Raw genomic sequence first — 16600 nt, forward strand, 5'->3', positions numbered from 1 at the left:
CCCGGATTCAGGTTTTCAAGAGTGATGTTGGTGAGACTGTCACTGATAAAACAATCTAGAAGATACAGAGAGAGGTTAGGATGGAAGGGGGTGTGGTTTGGGCCATTCTCTGTCAGGGGCTCTGAGGTCCTTCTGGGGTGGGTGGTCTTCACCGGGGCTCACGGCGCTGGGTCGCTTCTCTCCCCGGTCTGGGACTCGGGTTCAGGCTGGAAAGAGTTACTTAGGTCTGTTGCTACAGGAATAAACATGGGGAGGAAGCAATTAGAATGGACACCCGGGGTCACTCTTTTCTTTCCAAAGAAACTGTATCTGTGAATTACATCCAAATCTTTATTTTTTTTTGGAAATATACATTTGACTGTGGGCTTCCCGTGTTACCTGTTTGTACCATCTTGGGGATGTTTCTAGACAGGACTGGTATGTGGCTTCCACGGGCAGAGGGGCAGGGGTGCCGTGTGTGAGATGTGGCTTGTTTGCCTCGGTGTGGGTGTGAATTCTCACCCAGCTTCGCCTGACTCTGCCATCCTGAGTAAGATATAAAACTTTTCAGAGCCCGTGTTTCCTCACTGGTAAAATACACATGGTAATACGTATACCTTGGTCTGTTATTACCAGGATTAAAGGAGAATATGCATAAAGCTGGGTTCCCTGCCCACCATGCCTGTAAATGTTATGGCAACAATCCTGGACTTAAAAGCTAATCTTAAATCTCTTCCTTCGGAGGGCTTCCCTGGTGGCGCAGTGGTTTAGAGTCCGCCTGCCGATGCTAGGGGACACGGGTTCGTGCCCCGGCCCGGGAAGATCCCACGTGCCACAGAGCGGCTGGGCCCGTGAGCCATGGCCGCTGAGCCTGCGCGTCTGGAGGCTGTGCTCCGCAACGGGAGAGGCCACAGCAGTGAGGAGCACGCGTACCACAAAAAAAACAAAAAAACTCTTCCTTTGGAATTAAATTATACAATTGATCGTAAACATGTGTCACTTATGCGCAAAGCCTTAGCACCATGAATCCCAGTTTGATATTTTACTGCAAGTGGACATGTGAATAATTATATTCCAGCAAAACTGTAAGTTTCAAGGTCTCCCCCCACCCACTCTGCCATTTCTAGAAAATCAAATTCTAAAGGGGCAACTCTTTATTTTTTTCCTTCTTTGATCATCTGTGTTGTACAATTAAAAAGAAAACCACAGACAATTCCATGACTGATGAAGACAGCATATGTAAAAATTAAGTAATCAATTCTAAGAGAGCGGGCCTGGCCTCAGACCAGGACTTCGGGGCCAGGATGGCTCAGTTTAAACCCTGTCTCTGACACTCTGTCTTTACCTTCTCTGATTCAGTCACGGAACTTGCAAAATGATAACAATAATCCCACCTCACAGAATTATAGCAAAGTGATTCAGTTATACATATATGTATTATACATTCTTTTCCATTATGGTGTGATCAAGCAAATTAATACCTGAAAAGCAGGTAGTCATAAGAACCCACTAAATGTTATCGAGTATCAATCTCCAATCTCTGCTGTGCGTAAAACTCCTACGCTTTCTTTTTCTTTGCAAAGATTTTTTTGATGTGGACCATTTTTAAAGTCTTTATTGAATTCATTACAACACTGCCCCCGTTCCATGCTTTGGCCTTTTGGCTGTAAGGCATGCGGGATACCAGCTCCCTGACCAAGGATCGAACCTGCACCCCCTGCATCGGAAGGTGAAGTCTCAACCACTGGACCACCAGGAAAGTCCCTCATATGCTTTTTATAAGTGAATCCTACTTGACAGATTGTTTCTTATTTTATCCCCGAAATATTTTTTTATGTGAAGTCCTTTGTAAACCTCAGAATACTTCCCAGACTTCCATTCTACGTAGCAGTTAAGCTTTTAGTATCCGCCAGCTAAGCAATGTATAATCACACACAGCAGTTAGGTATCTGTATTAAAGAAAATAATGTCCACTTTATGAACCCCAATAGCAGTCATATACATTTTAAGACAAGTAGAGCGAAGGTGCGAGTCTTCCTGTTGATTCAATGTCCAGACGAGGTTAGTATGCATGTCCACGTGAGGGCCTCTGGAGGTGACGGCATCCTTGGTCCACAGGGGAACGGTGGTCCCACCTTTAATTTGGTACCTCGTCATTGCCTTGTGCCGAGTTACCTGTGCATTTCTATCTGCGTTTACTAACGTTCCAGGATTTGTTATTTTCTATCATGTGTGTCCGATAGCCTCGGACTAAGCCCTCGTTATCCCTTGTAGGGACTAAAGACAGTCTTGAACTGGTCTTTTGTCTGCAAGCTTTGCCAGCAGGGTTTTAAGGCACAAATATGATCCTGGCACTCCTCCTTACAAGGCTTTCCGCTGCTTGTGGAAATTGCTTTACCTGCTCCAGAGCCCCCACTCTGGCCCCTGCTGCCCGGCAGCCCACCGCTTGCCGTGGACCCTCCCTCTGAAACCCTGCTTCCTTGTGGGAAGGCCAGCCCCTCATCCACCATATTTGCTAAGCACATGTTAATGTGCCATTGACCTTATGCATGTGAAAGGCAGGGGCTGTGTACTGATAAGGGCAAGTGGCAAAATGCCAGGAGAAGCAAGATATTTGGTGGTTTAACTAGGTGTAGTTTTTGAGAGAATTCTGAAAATACTATAAGGAAATGCAAAGAAAATAGAAGATGCTGAGTTTTGCCTTCTGAAGCTGACACCAGAATGCCTGTTGTATCTGACAGCTACTGCTTCATAACAAATAGCCCCAGGATGTTAGCTGTGATCAGTGACAAGTGTTCATTTCTCATGCATCTGCTGATCATGGCTGGGCTCTGCTGGGAGGCTCCAGGCTGCATGTGGGTCTGGGTCTGTCCCATACATCTCTCATCCTCCTGGCCTGAGTGAGGAGACTGGAGGATGCCGTGCTCCTGGCAACACCTAAGGGCAGGAGAGTGGCCCACATGCATACAGGTGTCCAGCCCCAGCCTGCAGACACCCCTCAAGTAATGTAGTTTCCACGTCTGAGCCCAATGTCACAGGACAGGGGAGACACCCTGCCAGTGTGTGTGGGGGAGCCGCAAAAGCCCTGGTGATGGGGAGAGAAGACGGATTGGGCCAACGTGTCATCACTTATTCCTGGAAATCAGTACATAATTATCCCGAGTGAGAGAAGCTGAGGGGGTGGGGATTGAGGGCCCAGCAGAGCGCCGTCCGGATGGCCGTGAGTGTTGGATGGGGAAACGATGCATTTCCGAGCCGTCCAGCGGGTGGCTGCCGTGGCAACTGGACTTGGCCAAGGCCTTCGAAGATAAACAAACTAGTCCACACAGGTCCCGGCAGTGCAGCAGGGTGGCCAGAGCAACAGGATCCTGGCCAGCAGAGGATACTGAGGCAGAACACGGGGACTGCACCCAGAAAGCTGGGAGGAGGGCAGGGGGGACAGATGGACTCACCTGGTCATTTCTGCAGCAGATTCGGCTGGATGTGAAAACTGCCCGTAGCTTAGACGTTCCTGCAGAGCAGACTCATGCCCATTGGACGTGGGACCTGAGCAGATTCTGCACATTCTCATAGTGAAAACTGTCCTTACCCAATTAAGTCAGTACTTAGAGGCTCAAGAGCCTTATTATTATTACTATTATTATCATCATTGGAGTCCAGTTGATTTACAATGTTGTGTTAGTTTCAAGTGTACCACAGAGTGACTCAGTTATACACATACATATATCCCTTCCTTTTCAGATTCTTTTCCCATACAGGTTATTACAGAGCATTGAGTAGAGTTCCCTGTGCTCTGCAGTAAGTCCTTATTGGTTATCTGTCTTATATGTAGTGGTGTGTATATGTCAATCCCAATCTCCTAATTTACCAAGAGCCTTATTATGAACAAAGCTGGCCTTACTGGTGTAACGTCAAGCTTGCTGTGTTTGTTTAGTGGGTAATGGAACACCACATCCTGTTGGACAAGAAGAAAGAAAAGACTAAGCATTTGTTAAGTACTGTTCCTGGGAGCCAGCGATGGACTCGCACGTGTATTTGGTTTATCACTGAATCCGAGATACTGTCCATCTTCAGATATACCAAAAAGGAAAATAAATATATTGCCCATTAAAATGTGGTCAATATTGGGCTTCCCTGGTGGCGCAGTGCTTGAGAGTCCGCCTGCCGATGCAGGAGACGCGGGTTCGTGCCCCGTTTCGGGAAGATCCCACATGCCGCGGAGCGGCTGGGCCCGTGAGCCATGGCCACTGAGCCTGCGCGTCCGGAGCCTGTGCTCCGCAAATGGGAGAGGCCACAACAGTGAGAGGCCCGCATAACGCAAGAAGAAAAAAAAAAAAATGTGGTCAATATTTTCTCATATCTTAGGATCCCTATTTTATTTTTATTAAGAGAACTTTTTAAGCGTCATTTAGGTGTCGATTGTCTATCGGGAACATGTCTGCACAGTGAGGTGGGCTGCAGCGTGTGTGTCCCCCAGGACAGGAGGTCTCCACCACTGCCGATGCTCTCAGGCTCTCCCGGGCCAGGCCTACTCGGAGGCCACTGCCGCTTAGGTTTCCATCACTCGACGATCCTTTTACCCGGGCTAGAGTTTTGTATAAATGGAATGATGGCACCATATAACTCCTGGTTTCTGCCTTTTTTTGTTGTTTTTTCCGGTACGGGGGCCCCTCACTGTTGTGGCCTCTCCCATTGCGGAGCACAGGCTCCGGACCTGCAGGCCAGGTGGCCATGGCTCACGGGTCCAGCCGCTCCGCGGCATGTGGGATCTTCCCGGACCGGGGCACGAACCCGTGTCCCCTGCATCGGCAGGCGGACTCTCAACCACTGCGCCACCAGGGAAGCCCGTGGTTTCTGCCTTTTTTACTCATTATAATAGTTTGTAGATTCACTCTTGTTGGTCATATTTGTTACCCATTTATTCTCTAGTTTATATGCACAATTGTATATTGTATGCATATACCACGATCTGTGCATTTTCCAGTAAATGGCTATTTTAGTTGTTTCTGTTTGGGGGCCGTGATGAGTAAAGCTGCTGTGTGCATTCTGCACTCATCACTCTGTGGATGTGTGTTCTAATTACTCTTGGGTAAACACCTGGTGTAGACTTCACACCTGTGTGAGGAACGCAGGAGGGTCCCCAACTGCTCCACATCGTTGCCAGCCTCGGGGGCCTCTGGTATGGGTGATCAGGGCCCCTCCCGCAGGCCCACGGAGGTACCTCCTGTGGGTTTACTTTGCATTTTCCTGGGGACTGGGGACGCCCGGCAGTTTTCTCACTGCTTATTGTTCAGTCACATACCTTTCATTCTGAATTGTCAGTTCAAATCTTTGCTCAAGTTAAATTAGATTATTTGCCATTTTTATTGATTTATAGGGGTTATTGACATAACCTGAATCTTTGTCAGGTGTGTGTGTTACGAACATTTTCTCCCCGTCTGGGGCTTGCCTCTTCACTTTCTTAATAGTGTCTTTTGGTGAGTGTAAGTTATAAAATGTATTAATAGCATCCAGGTTACCAAATTTTTCATTTTGTGGGTAGGGCTTTCTGTGTCTGCCATAAAACCCCAAATATTAATGGGAAGCCCTTCAGAAGGAGAGCTGACCACAAAACTGACAGCTGCAGTGGGCATCCTTCTGAAATACGGCCAAATCTGCAGACCACGTTTTTAGAATGGATACGATTTGTTATTGCTGCCTATAAAAATGCTTCAGGCTTTATTCAACCCAATTATTCAGCCCAATCATCAATTCTAAATAATCTCTCAACTTTTCCTTTGCCCACAACGTATTCCTCAAACGGGGACTCTCTTTGGGTGGTTTTCCTTGGGCAAATTCAGCAGCTTCTTTCGACACGGCTCACCTTCCTTTGACCCTCACATGAAAACTCCTTCTGTTCATTTTTTTCTCTTTCGACTCTTCGTCTTTCACACATTAACTCCTCGACATTCAGTGTAAGAGAAAATTATGTAGTTAAAGCCCTTCTGAATAGGAGAGAAGTCATGGTCGGTCATACCACCCTGAACGTGCCTGATCTCGTCTGAATAGGAAAGAAAACGTAAATATTTTCATCTAACCTATGAAAGTGGATGGTATAATTTGAATTTTGTGAGCATTAGTTATTTGATTTTCTTGCTGAATTATTTCCAGAATCCCAAACTTTATTTTTATCCATTGGAGGACATCCTTTTGGAATGGTTTCAAACCTAACTTTTCATGAGATAATTACTGTAAAACTCCAGCTTTGGTGCCCTTTGCGATGCTGAGCCATCAGCCAGCTGCAGGCGTCTCCACTGGCACACACGCTTTCACCTGGCCCTCAGCCAGTCCTGACCAGAACTTCACAAGCGCCTTCCAACCGTCCCTCCTTCCCCCTCTCCTATTTCCACCATCGTTGTTTGGTCCTCTCCATTTTTACTTTCTCTAAAGAGTCCCTTTTTCTGTGCTCTTTCCTACCATGTGATGAGATCTCACTGACATTTTTCTAAAACACGGTTGGGACTTGTCTTTTTGGAGTCCCGTTCCCGTGTGTCTCGGTGATTGGGTGAGCTTCCAGTGCGATGAAATACGACTTGTTGGCCATTCATCTCCTTTTCCAGGTGCGATTAACATCCTGCACAGAACAGGGGCATCTCTGCCGGAGAGAATCCCGCTCCAGGAGCTTTTTCCCTCAGCCATCTCGTTTTGGCCCCAGCGGGATGGGGCAGAGCTCAGCTGTCTCAGGAGGGTGACTTTTAAACAGATAGACGGTACAGCCCTTTAGCCTCTGTTCCCTTGGACCATCATGAATTTGTTTAAAGAAGATCTGCTTCCTTCCATGTGGCCCTAAAATGTAATTGCATTTCTCCCATCAGAGAAACTGAATTCCCCACACGGAGCCAGGTTTACCAAATAAAATTGCATAAGTGAACGGTTCTAACTTCAGCCAGGATGTTTAGATAAACAAACACGGAATCTCTTCTGACTTGGCAACGATGTCTGCCGTATTTTACAACATTCTCAGCAAATTTTAAGAGGTGGTTGACTTAATCAATACTACCTTGCTTATGGTGAGCCTTCAAATATGATGTAAAATCCTCAAAAGGGCCATTTCAAGAATTTTCCAGCTATTTCTATAGATACAGTATGTTCTTGGATAGAGCATGGAACGCATTTTGTGCCCAGATAATCACACCATAAATTCTGTTCACTAGTAAAGCTTCTGAAAAAGGGCCAAGTGCACAGGAAAGTAAGCAATGTGTCTCCAGGAGAGCTCCCTGGAGCAGGCCCCGCCATCAGCTGAGCCGCCTGCATGTGGAACCCCATTTAGAGACGGAGCAGCTACTTTGAGGGTTTCAAAAGACAGGAACCAGTTGCCTCTGGAAACGTGTAGCTCAGCCTGCACCCTCCTTAGGTTTGCCCCCATGATCTAAAGTAACGAACTGGTCACTTCAGAAAGACATGTGAGTCATTGTCATTTTGATTCCAAGCCAGTTTCCTAGTCACAGCTGGAGCGAAAGCCTCTTTAAATTAACCCTGTAACACAGGGGGTCGGTTTGATTTACGTATCTGCCTATTTGCTGAGCAAAATCTAGAGTGCATAGAAAAGTACAGAACTTATAGGAAACAATCAGTATGAAATTAAAAAAAAATTGGGTGGTGCTGTTATAAGAAATGTAGCACCATTAGAGATGAACCGTGTATTAGAAATCCCCTACCCGGGTATCCTGTTAGCACCCAGAGCAGTGCCTGGTGCAATATTTGTTGAGTGCACCAATCAGTACGGTATGACTACTGAATGAAACTAAGTGCCCGATCCTGATGTTGGGCTGATTTAGAATCATAACTTTGCTATTTAAAATTCTTAACTTGCAGACTGCCCTGACCCCCCCCAAAAAAGATCCACTTCTGGAAATGAAAGCCACAGGGAATTTAATGGAACTGCACGGATGCCTCGGAGAGCAGAGGGCAGCTCAGACAGCTCAGGGTCCCGGAGCGGGCTCGGGACCTGGTCCCTGGTCCACATGCTCACAGACCACATTCCTTCCTAAAGGGGGCGGAAGCTGAGGGTGCAGGGCTGTTTCTGTAGCAGGGACCAGGGCCCTCGCTGTTAGGAACAGAGCCGCATGGCGTGGTTCAAGGGCCATTTCTTCCTTCTCTCGTGTTCATTAAACAATGTAGAATGACTGTGAGATTTGAACCACCCTGGGCTTTGAGATTATCCTACAAGACGTCAGTCTGGATACACAGCAATACAGTTTCCACCCTCCTCGTCCATTGTCAGGAGGCTGAGGTCACCCAAGGAGGGAGCACTGTGAGTGTCTTCTGAGTCGGAGCAAGGGGAGAATCCCAGGCGCCCCGTACCTTTGTGTTCTTCCAGGACCTGTGCAGGGATGCCATGCTCACACAATAGCAGCATCTGATAACACAGTCAGTAGATGAACTCGTCACAGCATTAAACGTCCATGTGACTATCCTCAGATTGTAAATGGAATTACTAGGGAAAGAAAATCTAGGTGGTTTTGTAACTATTAATGCCATGACTATGAGTTATCTCAAAACGGATTTATTGAGTGCCTGTGATATGCCAGGCATTTTTAAAAAATATATTTTCAGGCATTTTTTCAGTGCTGGAAAAATAATGAAAATGAGAGCTAACCTTTATGAAACAGGGTTTCTGTGACACACTGCATAGGGAACCTCCTTCAGTCTGGTCACCTGAGTCAAGTGCCTAACTCCTAAGTACCATACCCCCATCACCAGCCACAGCGGCATTGACACAGAAGCACACTCCTTCCCAGCTTTTGGGGGGTTCCCCACCTGTGTGGTGTCACATCTACAGTCATAACCTCCCTGTAAACTGTAGTTAGTTCGTTTCAAAGAAGGCTAAAACATAATTTGTGGAAAATTACTTTCTAAGCAGGAAATTGCTGTAAAGATTTTATTTAAAATATATTCATCCAATATGTTGTCTGTTTTCTTTTCCCTTTTACGGAGAAATATGAAAACAAAAGAATCTTTAGATCCCAAAAGACAGCTCAGGTGAGGGAGAGCCTGCTCTGAGACAGCCCTGGGTCCGAGGGTGAGAGGTCTTGTGGCGGGCTGTTTGTTCGCGATGGCTCTGATTCGCTGCAGAGGCCAAGACAGAGAAACCCCACTCCAAGGGTGGAAACTGGAAACAAGCGCCCACATTTGGAATTCTTTTTTTTTTTTTTGTGGTACGCAGGCCTCTCACTGCTGTGGCCTCTCCTGTTGCGGAGCACAGGCTTCGGACGCGCAGGCTCAGCGGCCATGGCTCACGGGCCCAGCCGCTCCGCGGCACGTGGGATCTTCCCGGACCGGGGCACGAACCCGTGTCCCCTGCATCGGCAGGCGGACTGCCAACCACTGCGCCACCAGGGAAGCCCCTGGAATTCTTTAACATGGGTGAGGAGGAGGTTTAGTTCGCTGCTGTGAATTTTTAATGCCATGTATTTGGGCTGGAAGGATGCAGAACAGGAACATTTGGAATATTCTGTGCCCAGTGTTTTCTGGATTGTATTTTAAAGCTCGTGTGAATCTCTAGTGAGCAATAAAGTGTTCTTTACCTTTATTTGACTCAAATTCATTACCATCTGAGGATCACTGAGTAGCATGGACTCGTTTATATGGTTCTAAGGCATTCTCGGTCTATTTGGGGCAGAAGGTGCATCTAAGTAAGCTCGTGTCCAAACACAAAAAAGAAACTGAATTTCTTAACATAAAAAGACATAAGGCTTTATACATGGAAATACCCGGTCCTGGAATTTTTTTAAGTGATCGCTTAGTTTTCGTGTGGATGAGCTTCAGCGCTAAGCCCTGGACACAGCTTTTAAAAAAAAGCCCCTCGTCTTCTTCTGGACTAATTTCCAAAAACACAGGCTGTTTCGGAAATATTGCAGCTGGGATTTCCAGACTCAGCCTCAGGCAGCCCTCGGGGCGAGTGGGGGGCTGCTCTTCCAGGACCCTCCTGAGGTGTGTGGGTAGTGGTGCCAGCACATCAGGGCTGCAGCGGGAGGGGCCGCCAGGACTCGCTGGGACTGGACCACGTGCCTGCTGGCCCAGGCCCCTGACGGGGACCCAGAGCAGAGGACCGTGGCCGTCCCTGGGGCCTGGGTCCCACCTGTGGCCTCCGGGGGTCCACGGGGCATCAGATCCACCTGTGGACGCTGACCACCCGCCCTGACGCTCCTCGCCGGCCCCTCCGTTTCCTGTTCAGTCTCATCCCCCGTAGGCTCCCCGGGTGACCCGCCGCGGCCTCACACGTGTCTCCTTCTTGCTGCAGTGTCCTCATGTGACCAGGAGCAGCAGTCGGCCCTGGAGGAGGCCAGACAGCCCAAGAACGACAACGTGGTCATCCCCGAGTGCGCCCACGGTGGCCTCTACAAGCCGGTGCAGTGCCACCCCTCCACGGGCTACTGCTGGTGCGTCCTTGTGGACACCGGCCGCCCCATCCCGGGCACGTCCACCAGGTAAGGCTCCGTGGGGCCGGGAGACCCCGGAACGCAGAGCCCCCATGGTTCCCACCCACCGCGGATGTGATGCCCGTGCCCTGGACCTCACCCCACTTCTCAGTGTGGCATTAAGGCCTGTGCCCACGGGAGCCCATCTCCCTGACGTCACCAGGAGCTGGCGATGCCAGTGATGGCACGAGGGTGGTGAAGACAGACTTTTTAGGCAATTTTGCTCCTATCTGTAGTCACACAGGCTGGAAGTTTGAAAAATGGCTCATCTATCACCTCAGCTTCTTTTGTGCCCGGTGTTGGCAAAGGGAACCTTGCATTTCACAGGAACCGATTGCCCAGGACAGCTCTCTGTAGTCCAGAGATACCTGTCTCCTGAAATTGCCACTGAAAAAGAAAGAGAGTACTGAGGTCAGGGGCAACAGTAGTTACTCAGGGTCTGAAATACAAACCAAGCCATTCATTCATGTTTTGCGTGAGTCTGAGCAAAGAAGTCATTTTTTTTTTTGCAAGTCATTTTATAATAGCACCAGGAAAGACCTGATATTTGTTCCTGGAAATAGTGTGAACAAGTAAGGATGTTTTTGCGGCTCTTGGTCATATGAATTGACCTTTGGTTTTTCATAGATTTGGTATAAAAGTAGTTCACAGGTAAAGGACACTATTACCTGTCACGTGTGATCCAGGTTAAGCCCCGTTTCCCTCTGCAGCACTGAGGCATGAGCACCTTGATGCCTCCTAAGATACTTGCCCCAATTTCTCAAGGGTGACCATGGTGCGTGTAGAAGGGGAAATGCCCCCATGTAGATTCCGGGAGCTGGAAGGACAGGTAACCAGCTGACTTTTCCTCATGAGAAAGTCCAGCCACACCTGGAGCCCCATCTGGCTCGTTCGGGAGACCAGGCCCCTTGGGGATGGGAACCCCAGGCCCCGGCCGCCCTGGACAGCTGGCCTGCCCTGCACACAGACGACCCCGACGGGGTGTCCAGGCCAGAGACTGAGGTTCCCTCTGCGGGTGGTCGTAGGAGATTGTTTCAAACATAAAGAGAACATAAATCTTCCCAGGGTTTTGTGTGAGAAATTGCTTTGCTCATTCCTGAATGCCTCTGTATGTAGGGAGTGATCTTTTCTAAGAAACCTTTCTTGGGAAATGACATTTCCATTACTTCAAACTCAGGCTTGTAGACCCCAGGCCCAGCTGCAAGGGCGCTAGGAACCATCTCATAGCTCCGGCCAGCAAAAGTCCTCACGCTGTCAGAGCCAGGCCTCCGCAGACTGGCTCAGATGCTGAGATCAGCTTTATCACGTTGTCCCTGTGGAACCTATAAACATTTTTATCTTGCAGTCAGACGAGAAACACAAGAGGCCCTCCTCCCTCCTGTCCGTCCTGGTTTCATTCTGTGCAGACTTTTTGGGACAGAGCACCGAGTTCTCATTTTCCCTACTTTTTGGTATAGGAGGGAGGGACTCCATCTTCTTTGAGTTTCAAGAAACAGACTTAAATTAGACCCAGGGGAGGAGACCCCTCAGACTCGAGCTGTACTTTTCTCTCATTCGTTCATTCCTCTGTTCATCGTCGCCGATGCTGACTGTCATGACCCCGACACCATCAGAACTGAGGCTAGTAGCGAGGGGGATGTCAGAACCCGCACGTTTCCCACAGGGCTCCGTGCATCGAGGCTGAGCTGTCCTTACGGCCCACCAGTCTTAAACATGACCGCACCCAGTGCTCTCGGAGATAGAGGCTCCGATTATTTCCGCAGTTAAAGGACGTGATTTTCATGAGCCATTTTTGTTCCCTCTGCTCTGCATCTTCATCAGCGCACCAGCTTGCTCTGGCCTGATGCCTATCCTGGCTTCTAGAAGCATCACACAGCCGTGACAACATAATGTGGCTTTTCTGACAGCAAGAAAGGCCTTCCCCATGGACCCTCGGTGGGCCTCCCCTCACTCTAACTGGCCAGAATGTCACCCACTGACCAGGCTACCGCCCGTCAGGGAGGGCCCTGGGCCCCATCATTCAGCACCCAGGCATGGACGGGGCCCACCCCGGGCCCCCGAGGCCATGCAGAGCAGGTTTTACGTGTGACAGAGTTTAGCGCAGAAGGGATACGATCTCTTAAGGCTCCAAGAAACACTCCCCTCCCTGTCACCCCGAGGTTCACTTTTTATTCACTAAATGTTTGAAATCCCTCAATGTTGCAGGTGCCGCTCTAGGGGCTGGGGGTATTCAGGGAACAAAGCGGACAGAACCCTGTGCCTCCATGGAGCTTATGTTCTCATGGCGGGAAAGGGACACAGAGCAAACCGCAGAAGCAGAAAAGCTGAACATGAGTTCATACGCCGGCTTGTGATAGCTGCGCTGGAGGGCGACACACAGGAAATAGCGAACGGAGGGGCAGCTTCAGCGGGACGGCCGGGGGCTCCCAAAATGCTGAGGTCGGGTTCAGGTCCAGAAGGATCTGGGGAGCAAGCCGATGATGCCTGCGGGGGGCAGTTCAGACGGAGGGGGGAATGTGGCCCCCCGACAGTGTAGGTCCCAGAGCTAGAATCTAGTTACATTTTGGTCAAAAGGGAGGATGTATCGATTAGGAAACTCTTCACTTCTGTTAGTGATAAATCTGCCAAATAGGCATAAACAGGGAGGGACTATATAATCTAAGGGAGAGGAGCAGAGACGGAAGAAATTCCCTTTCAGTGGATGCAGTGACTTGGTCACTGAGGACACAGGGTCTCCCAAGTCTTTCCTCTGACATCCTCAGTGTGTTGCCTTCGCCCTTGGACAGACTCCCCTCATGGTCACAAGATGGCTTCAGGGATCCGGGCATCTCATTCAGACATGCTCAGAGGACACACAGCCCATCTCTCTCTTTCTTAGGAACCAAACAACCTTTCCTAAAAGTCCCCTAGCCAACTTAAGTCATGGATTATTGGCCTTAATTGGATCATATGACTACAGCTAAACCCATCACTGGCAAGAAAAATGGAATTGGTTTAAACAGATTTCTACGTGGATACTGGGAAATCAGTGAAAATCATCAAGTTTAAGGCATATCTTATGAGATGCTGGCCAGCTTTGCCGGCCCTCACTTAGCCCTGCTTCTTCTGTGATTGAGTAGCAACGTCACAGAAAGTCTTCTGCGTTATTCTTTACGTACTTTCTGGTGCATAAGTGCTATTTTCTTGCGATTTTTCTGAAATAAGCCGTTCCAGGGAGATACTTTATAGTTTTGATTTATATTTGGGTAGACAGTTCAAGTCCCCCCCCCCACAATCGTTCTCTATATTTTCTGATGGGGAAGAATAATTAAAAAATCCAAGAACAGTGAGATGACATAAATATAAAATGCATTCTCATTATAAGCTAGTCCTTTCCTGTGTCATCAGGAAAGGTAGTTACAAAGCACACGTTTTGTTACAGGCTTGTGCCAAGGACAATAAATGCACAGAGGCAGAGAGCAGCTACGGGGCAGAATTTCTAGGTGGGCTGGTCGTCAGGTAGAAACATGAGTTGGACCACGTGCTGATGCATCTGCTGGTCTCCCTGCCTTTTTGAGTCAAAACTGACATCTTGGCCAAGGTATTCAGAGCCCCTGCAGGCCGGAGCCCAGGCCACGCGTGGTGGGACAGGACCTGGGAGGAGGGGGGCAGGTTCCAGCCTGGTCGCTGATAAATAGTGGGGAGAGCTGGCGTGAGCTATCGGGTTAAGCGTGGATCAGGCTAACCGCCAGCTACTACATTAGCGCCCAGAACGGAGGGATTTCTCTTTCACTTTCTTGATGGCCAATGAGAGTTTGTCCACCTGCCACCAGGCTGCAGGCTGCTCTGACCTGGCACGAGGACCCCGTTCCCAGCCTGTGGAGCCCACGCGGCTTGCTGGCCGTGTGAGCATGAAATCGAATTTCTCCCTGGCAGAGAACCTGGTATCTGATGGGCAACCAGACGATAAAGAGATGTGCTTTCTTATCTTATACAAATAAGTTAAAATAAACACTGTTGGGAAGGATGCTGACAGATGTCAACACCATTTAAATGGCTTTATCTTCAAAGGCACTGATTCCATTTCTTGAGATTGTCATTTCCGCAAGTCACAGTATTCTTTACAAGGAGCAGAATGCTGTCATTTAAACATACATTTTTATATCAACCTAAGTGCTGGGATTCTTGAGACACCTACAGCCCAGATATGGAGCAAAACCAGGATGATCACGCAGTAAGGTTAATTTCCAGGAGGCTTCGAAGATTCAGGATGGGGTTGGCAGTTTTGTGGTTTCTTATCACCACATGGGGGTACCGGTGTTGACTCCACGCCTTTGACAGGCTGTACACAGAGTTCATACTAACAGTCCAACTTCTTAACATGACAGAACAGCCGATGGCTGACGTTCTCACAGATCAAACATCCCAGGGATGGCTGGGCCGTTCGGCCTCCCGGGGAGCCCCATCCCTAGTTGCACCTGCTTGGTTAGGAGCTGGGACTTTGCTTGTTCTTTCACAGCTCACGTTTCACGGGCTGCTGGCTGTGAAGGTGTCAGCTCTAGCATGGGTACCATTTCCAACCTCCCCAGCCCCACGGCCGCTGATCTAGAGTCTGAAACGAGGATTTTTCAGTCTTAAGCACATGCTCAGTTTCCCCAGATTTAACAAGCATGAGTAACAGCGAGCTCTTAGTCATCTCTCCGTTACCTGGCTTCTTTCCCGAATGTTCCCCTAGGGAATTTCTGGCTCCTTACCTACCTGTCTCAGTCCCAGGTGGGAGAGGAGACACCAGGTGGGTAAGAGGTCCCTTCACCCCCGTTCATTCCTGTGACCGTGGTTCCAATGCCATCTGCACTGAACCCCACTGCATTTCAAAAGGATATGAGTTAATGGCTTTTGGTGAAAATGTGATAGCTTAACTGTTAGCCGGAGTGTGTCAGGGACTCTTTAATTTCAAAAACAACATTTCAAAAAGGCATATTAAGTTTGTGTGAGTGGGGTGTTAAGTTTTCTGGTATCAAAGAGGCTATTCAGGATGTGAGTGGCTGGAGGAGCTCGTGGTGCCCTGGCTGTGTTTCAACCGCGCTGGACCCGACCCTCCAAGACTGGCCCCGGCTCCCCGGGCGCCAGGGAGGGATGCTGAGAAAGGATCCCTTCAGCGAGAAATTTCATTCTTTTATTTTCTAGGGTGGGAAAACAAGAAATAATGAAAAATAAGAATCAGAAATGATCCCTATGAAGTAAACATGATCTCGTATCTCTTTCTGAGAGAGTGAAAAGGAAACGGGCAGCGAGAGAGGGTGAGGCCTCAAGGGGACTTTGTTCATATCCTGAGAATCAGCAGCCCCTGGACCTGACCGTCCCTCCTGCGCCCGCCCCCGACTGGCTCTGACTGTCGTTCACATTTTCCAAGAATCTTTCCTGACCCCTGAGACTGCATTAAGAGCCCTAAGGGCAGGTTCTCACAGTTGCCAGGCACGCTACTGAATTGTCGGTGTGTCCCCATAAGACTGGGCAGTTCCCCCCAGGTGATGTGCATCTCCCTGTGTCTCCCACCAGAGGGGCAGGTGCTGGGAGTCTCCACGTATCCCACCCAAGGGGCTTTATAAAGAGCCTTGAAGGAGGCTCCGCTGGGCAAGCTGTCCACCTGGGCCTGGATCTGGAGCCCAGCCGGCAGATCCATCCAGAATTACTGTCAATACTGGTATCCCCAAAGTGCCCACTGCCCGAAGTGCAGTAGCCGGCAGGCACCCTGGGTCCCGCCTGCTCAGATACCAAGGGCCACCCTGTTCCTGTTGACTCCGTGGGCCCAGAACATACTCCTTTTTTTGTGCTGTACGCGGGCCTCCCACTGTTGTGGCCTCTCCCGCTGCGGAGCACAGACTCCGGACGTGCAGGCTCAGCGGCCATGGCCCACGGGCCTAGCCGCTCCGCGGCATGTGGGATCCTCCCGGACCGGGGCACAAACCCGTGTCCCCTGCATCGGCAGACGGACTCTCAACCACTGCGCCACCACGGAAGCCCCTCAGAGCATACGCTTTATTCTTTGAACCCTGAGACAACCTTTTGTAGCTTCAGGAGTTAGATTTTGAATTCGTTGGTCTTTGAGTAATGTATCAGTCTAGAATTCTGAGGCCCTCTCTGAGACTTTGCACTCTTTCCCGGGGGCTGTGACCCTGCCC

The 16600-nt window shown here is 49.2% G+C and overlaps 1 protein-coding gene across 2 annotated transcripts in view; it reads left to right on the top strand.

The window, feature by feature from the left end:
* SMOC2 (SPARC related modular calcium binding 2) overlaps positions 1-16600 on the top strand; it is a 155702-nt gene that overhangs the window by 96164 nt on the left and 42938 nt on the right. For both annotated transcript variants that reach the window (XM_007445919.1, XM_007445920.1), the window contains exon 8: positions 10262-10448. In XM_007445919.1, coding sequence (XP_007445981.1) covers positions 10262-10448 — 187 coding nt within the window. The remainder of the gene's footprint in view (positions 1-10261; positions 10449-16600) is intronic.

This window comes from Lipotes vexillifer, unplaced genomic scaffold, assembly GCF_000442215.2.
Source record: "Lipotes vexillifer unplaced genomic scaffold, Lipotes_vexillifer_v1.1 scaffold459, whole genome shotgun sequence".
In the NCBI taxonomy this organism is placed as follows: Eukaryota; Metazoa; Chordata; class Mammalia; order Artiodactyla; family Lipotidae; genus Lipotes; species Lipotes vexillifer.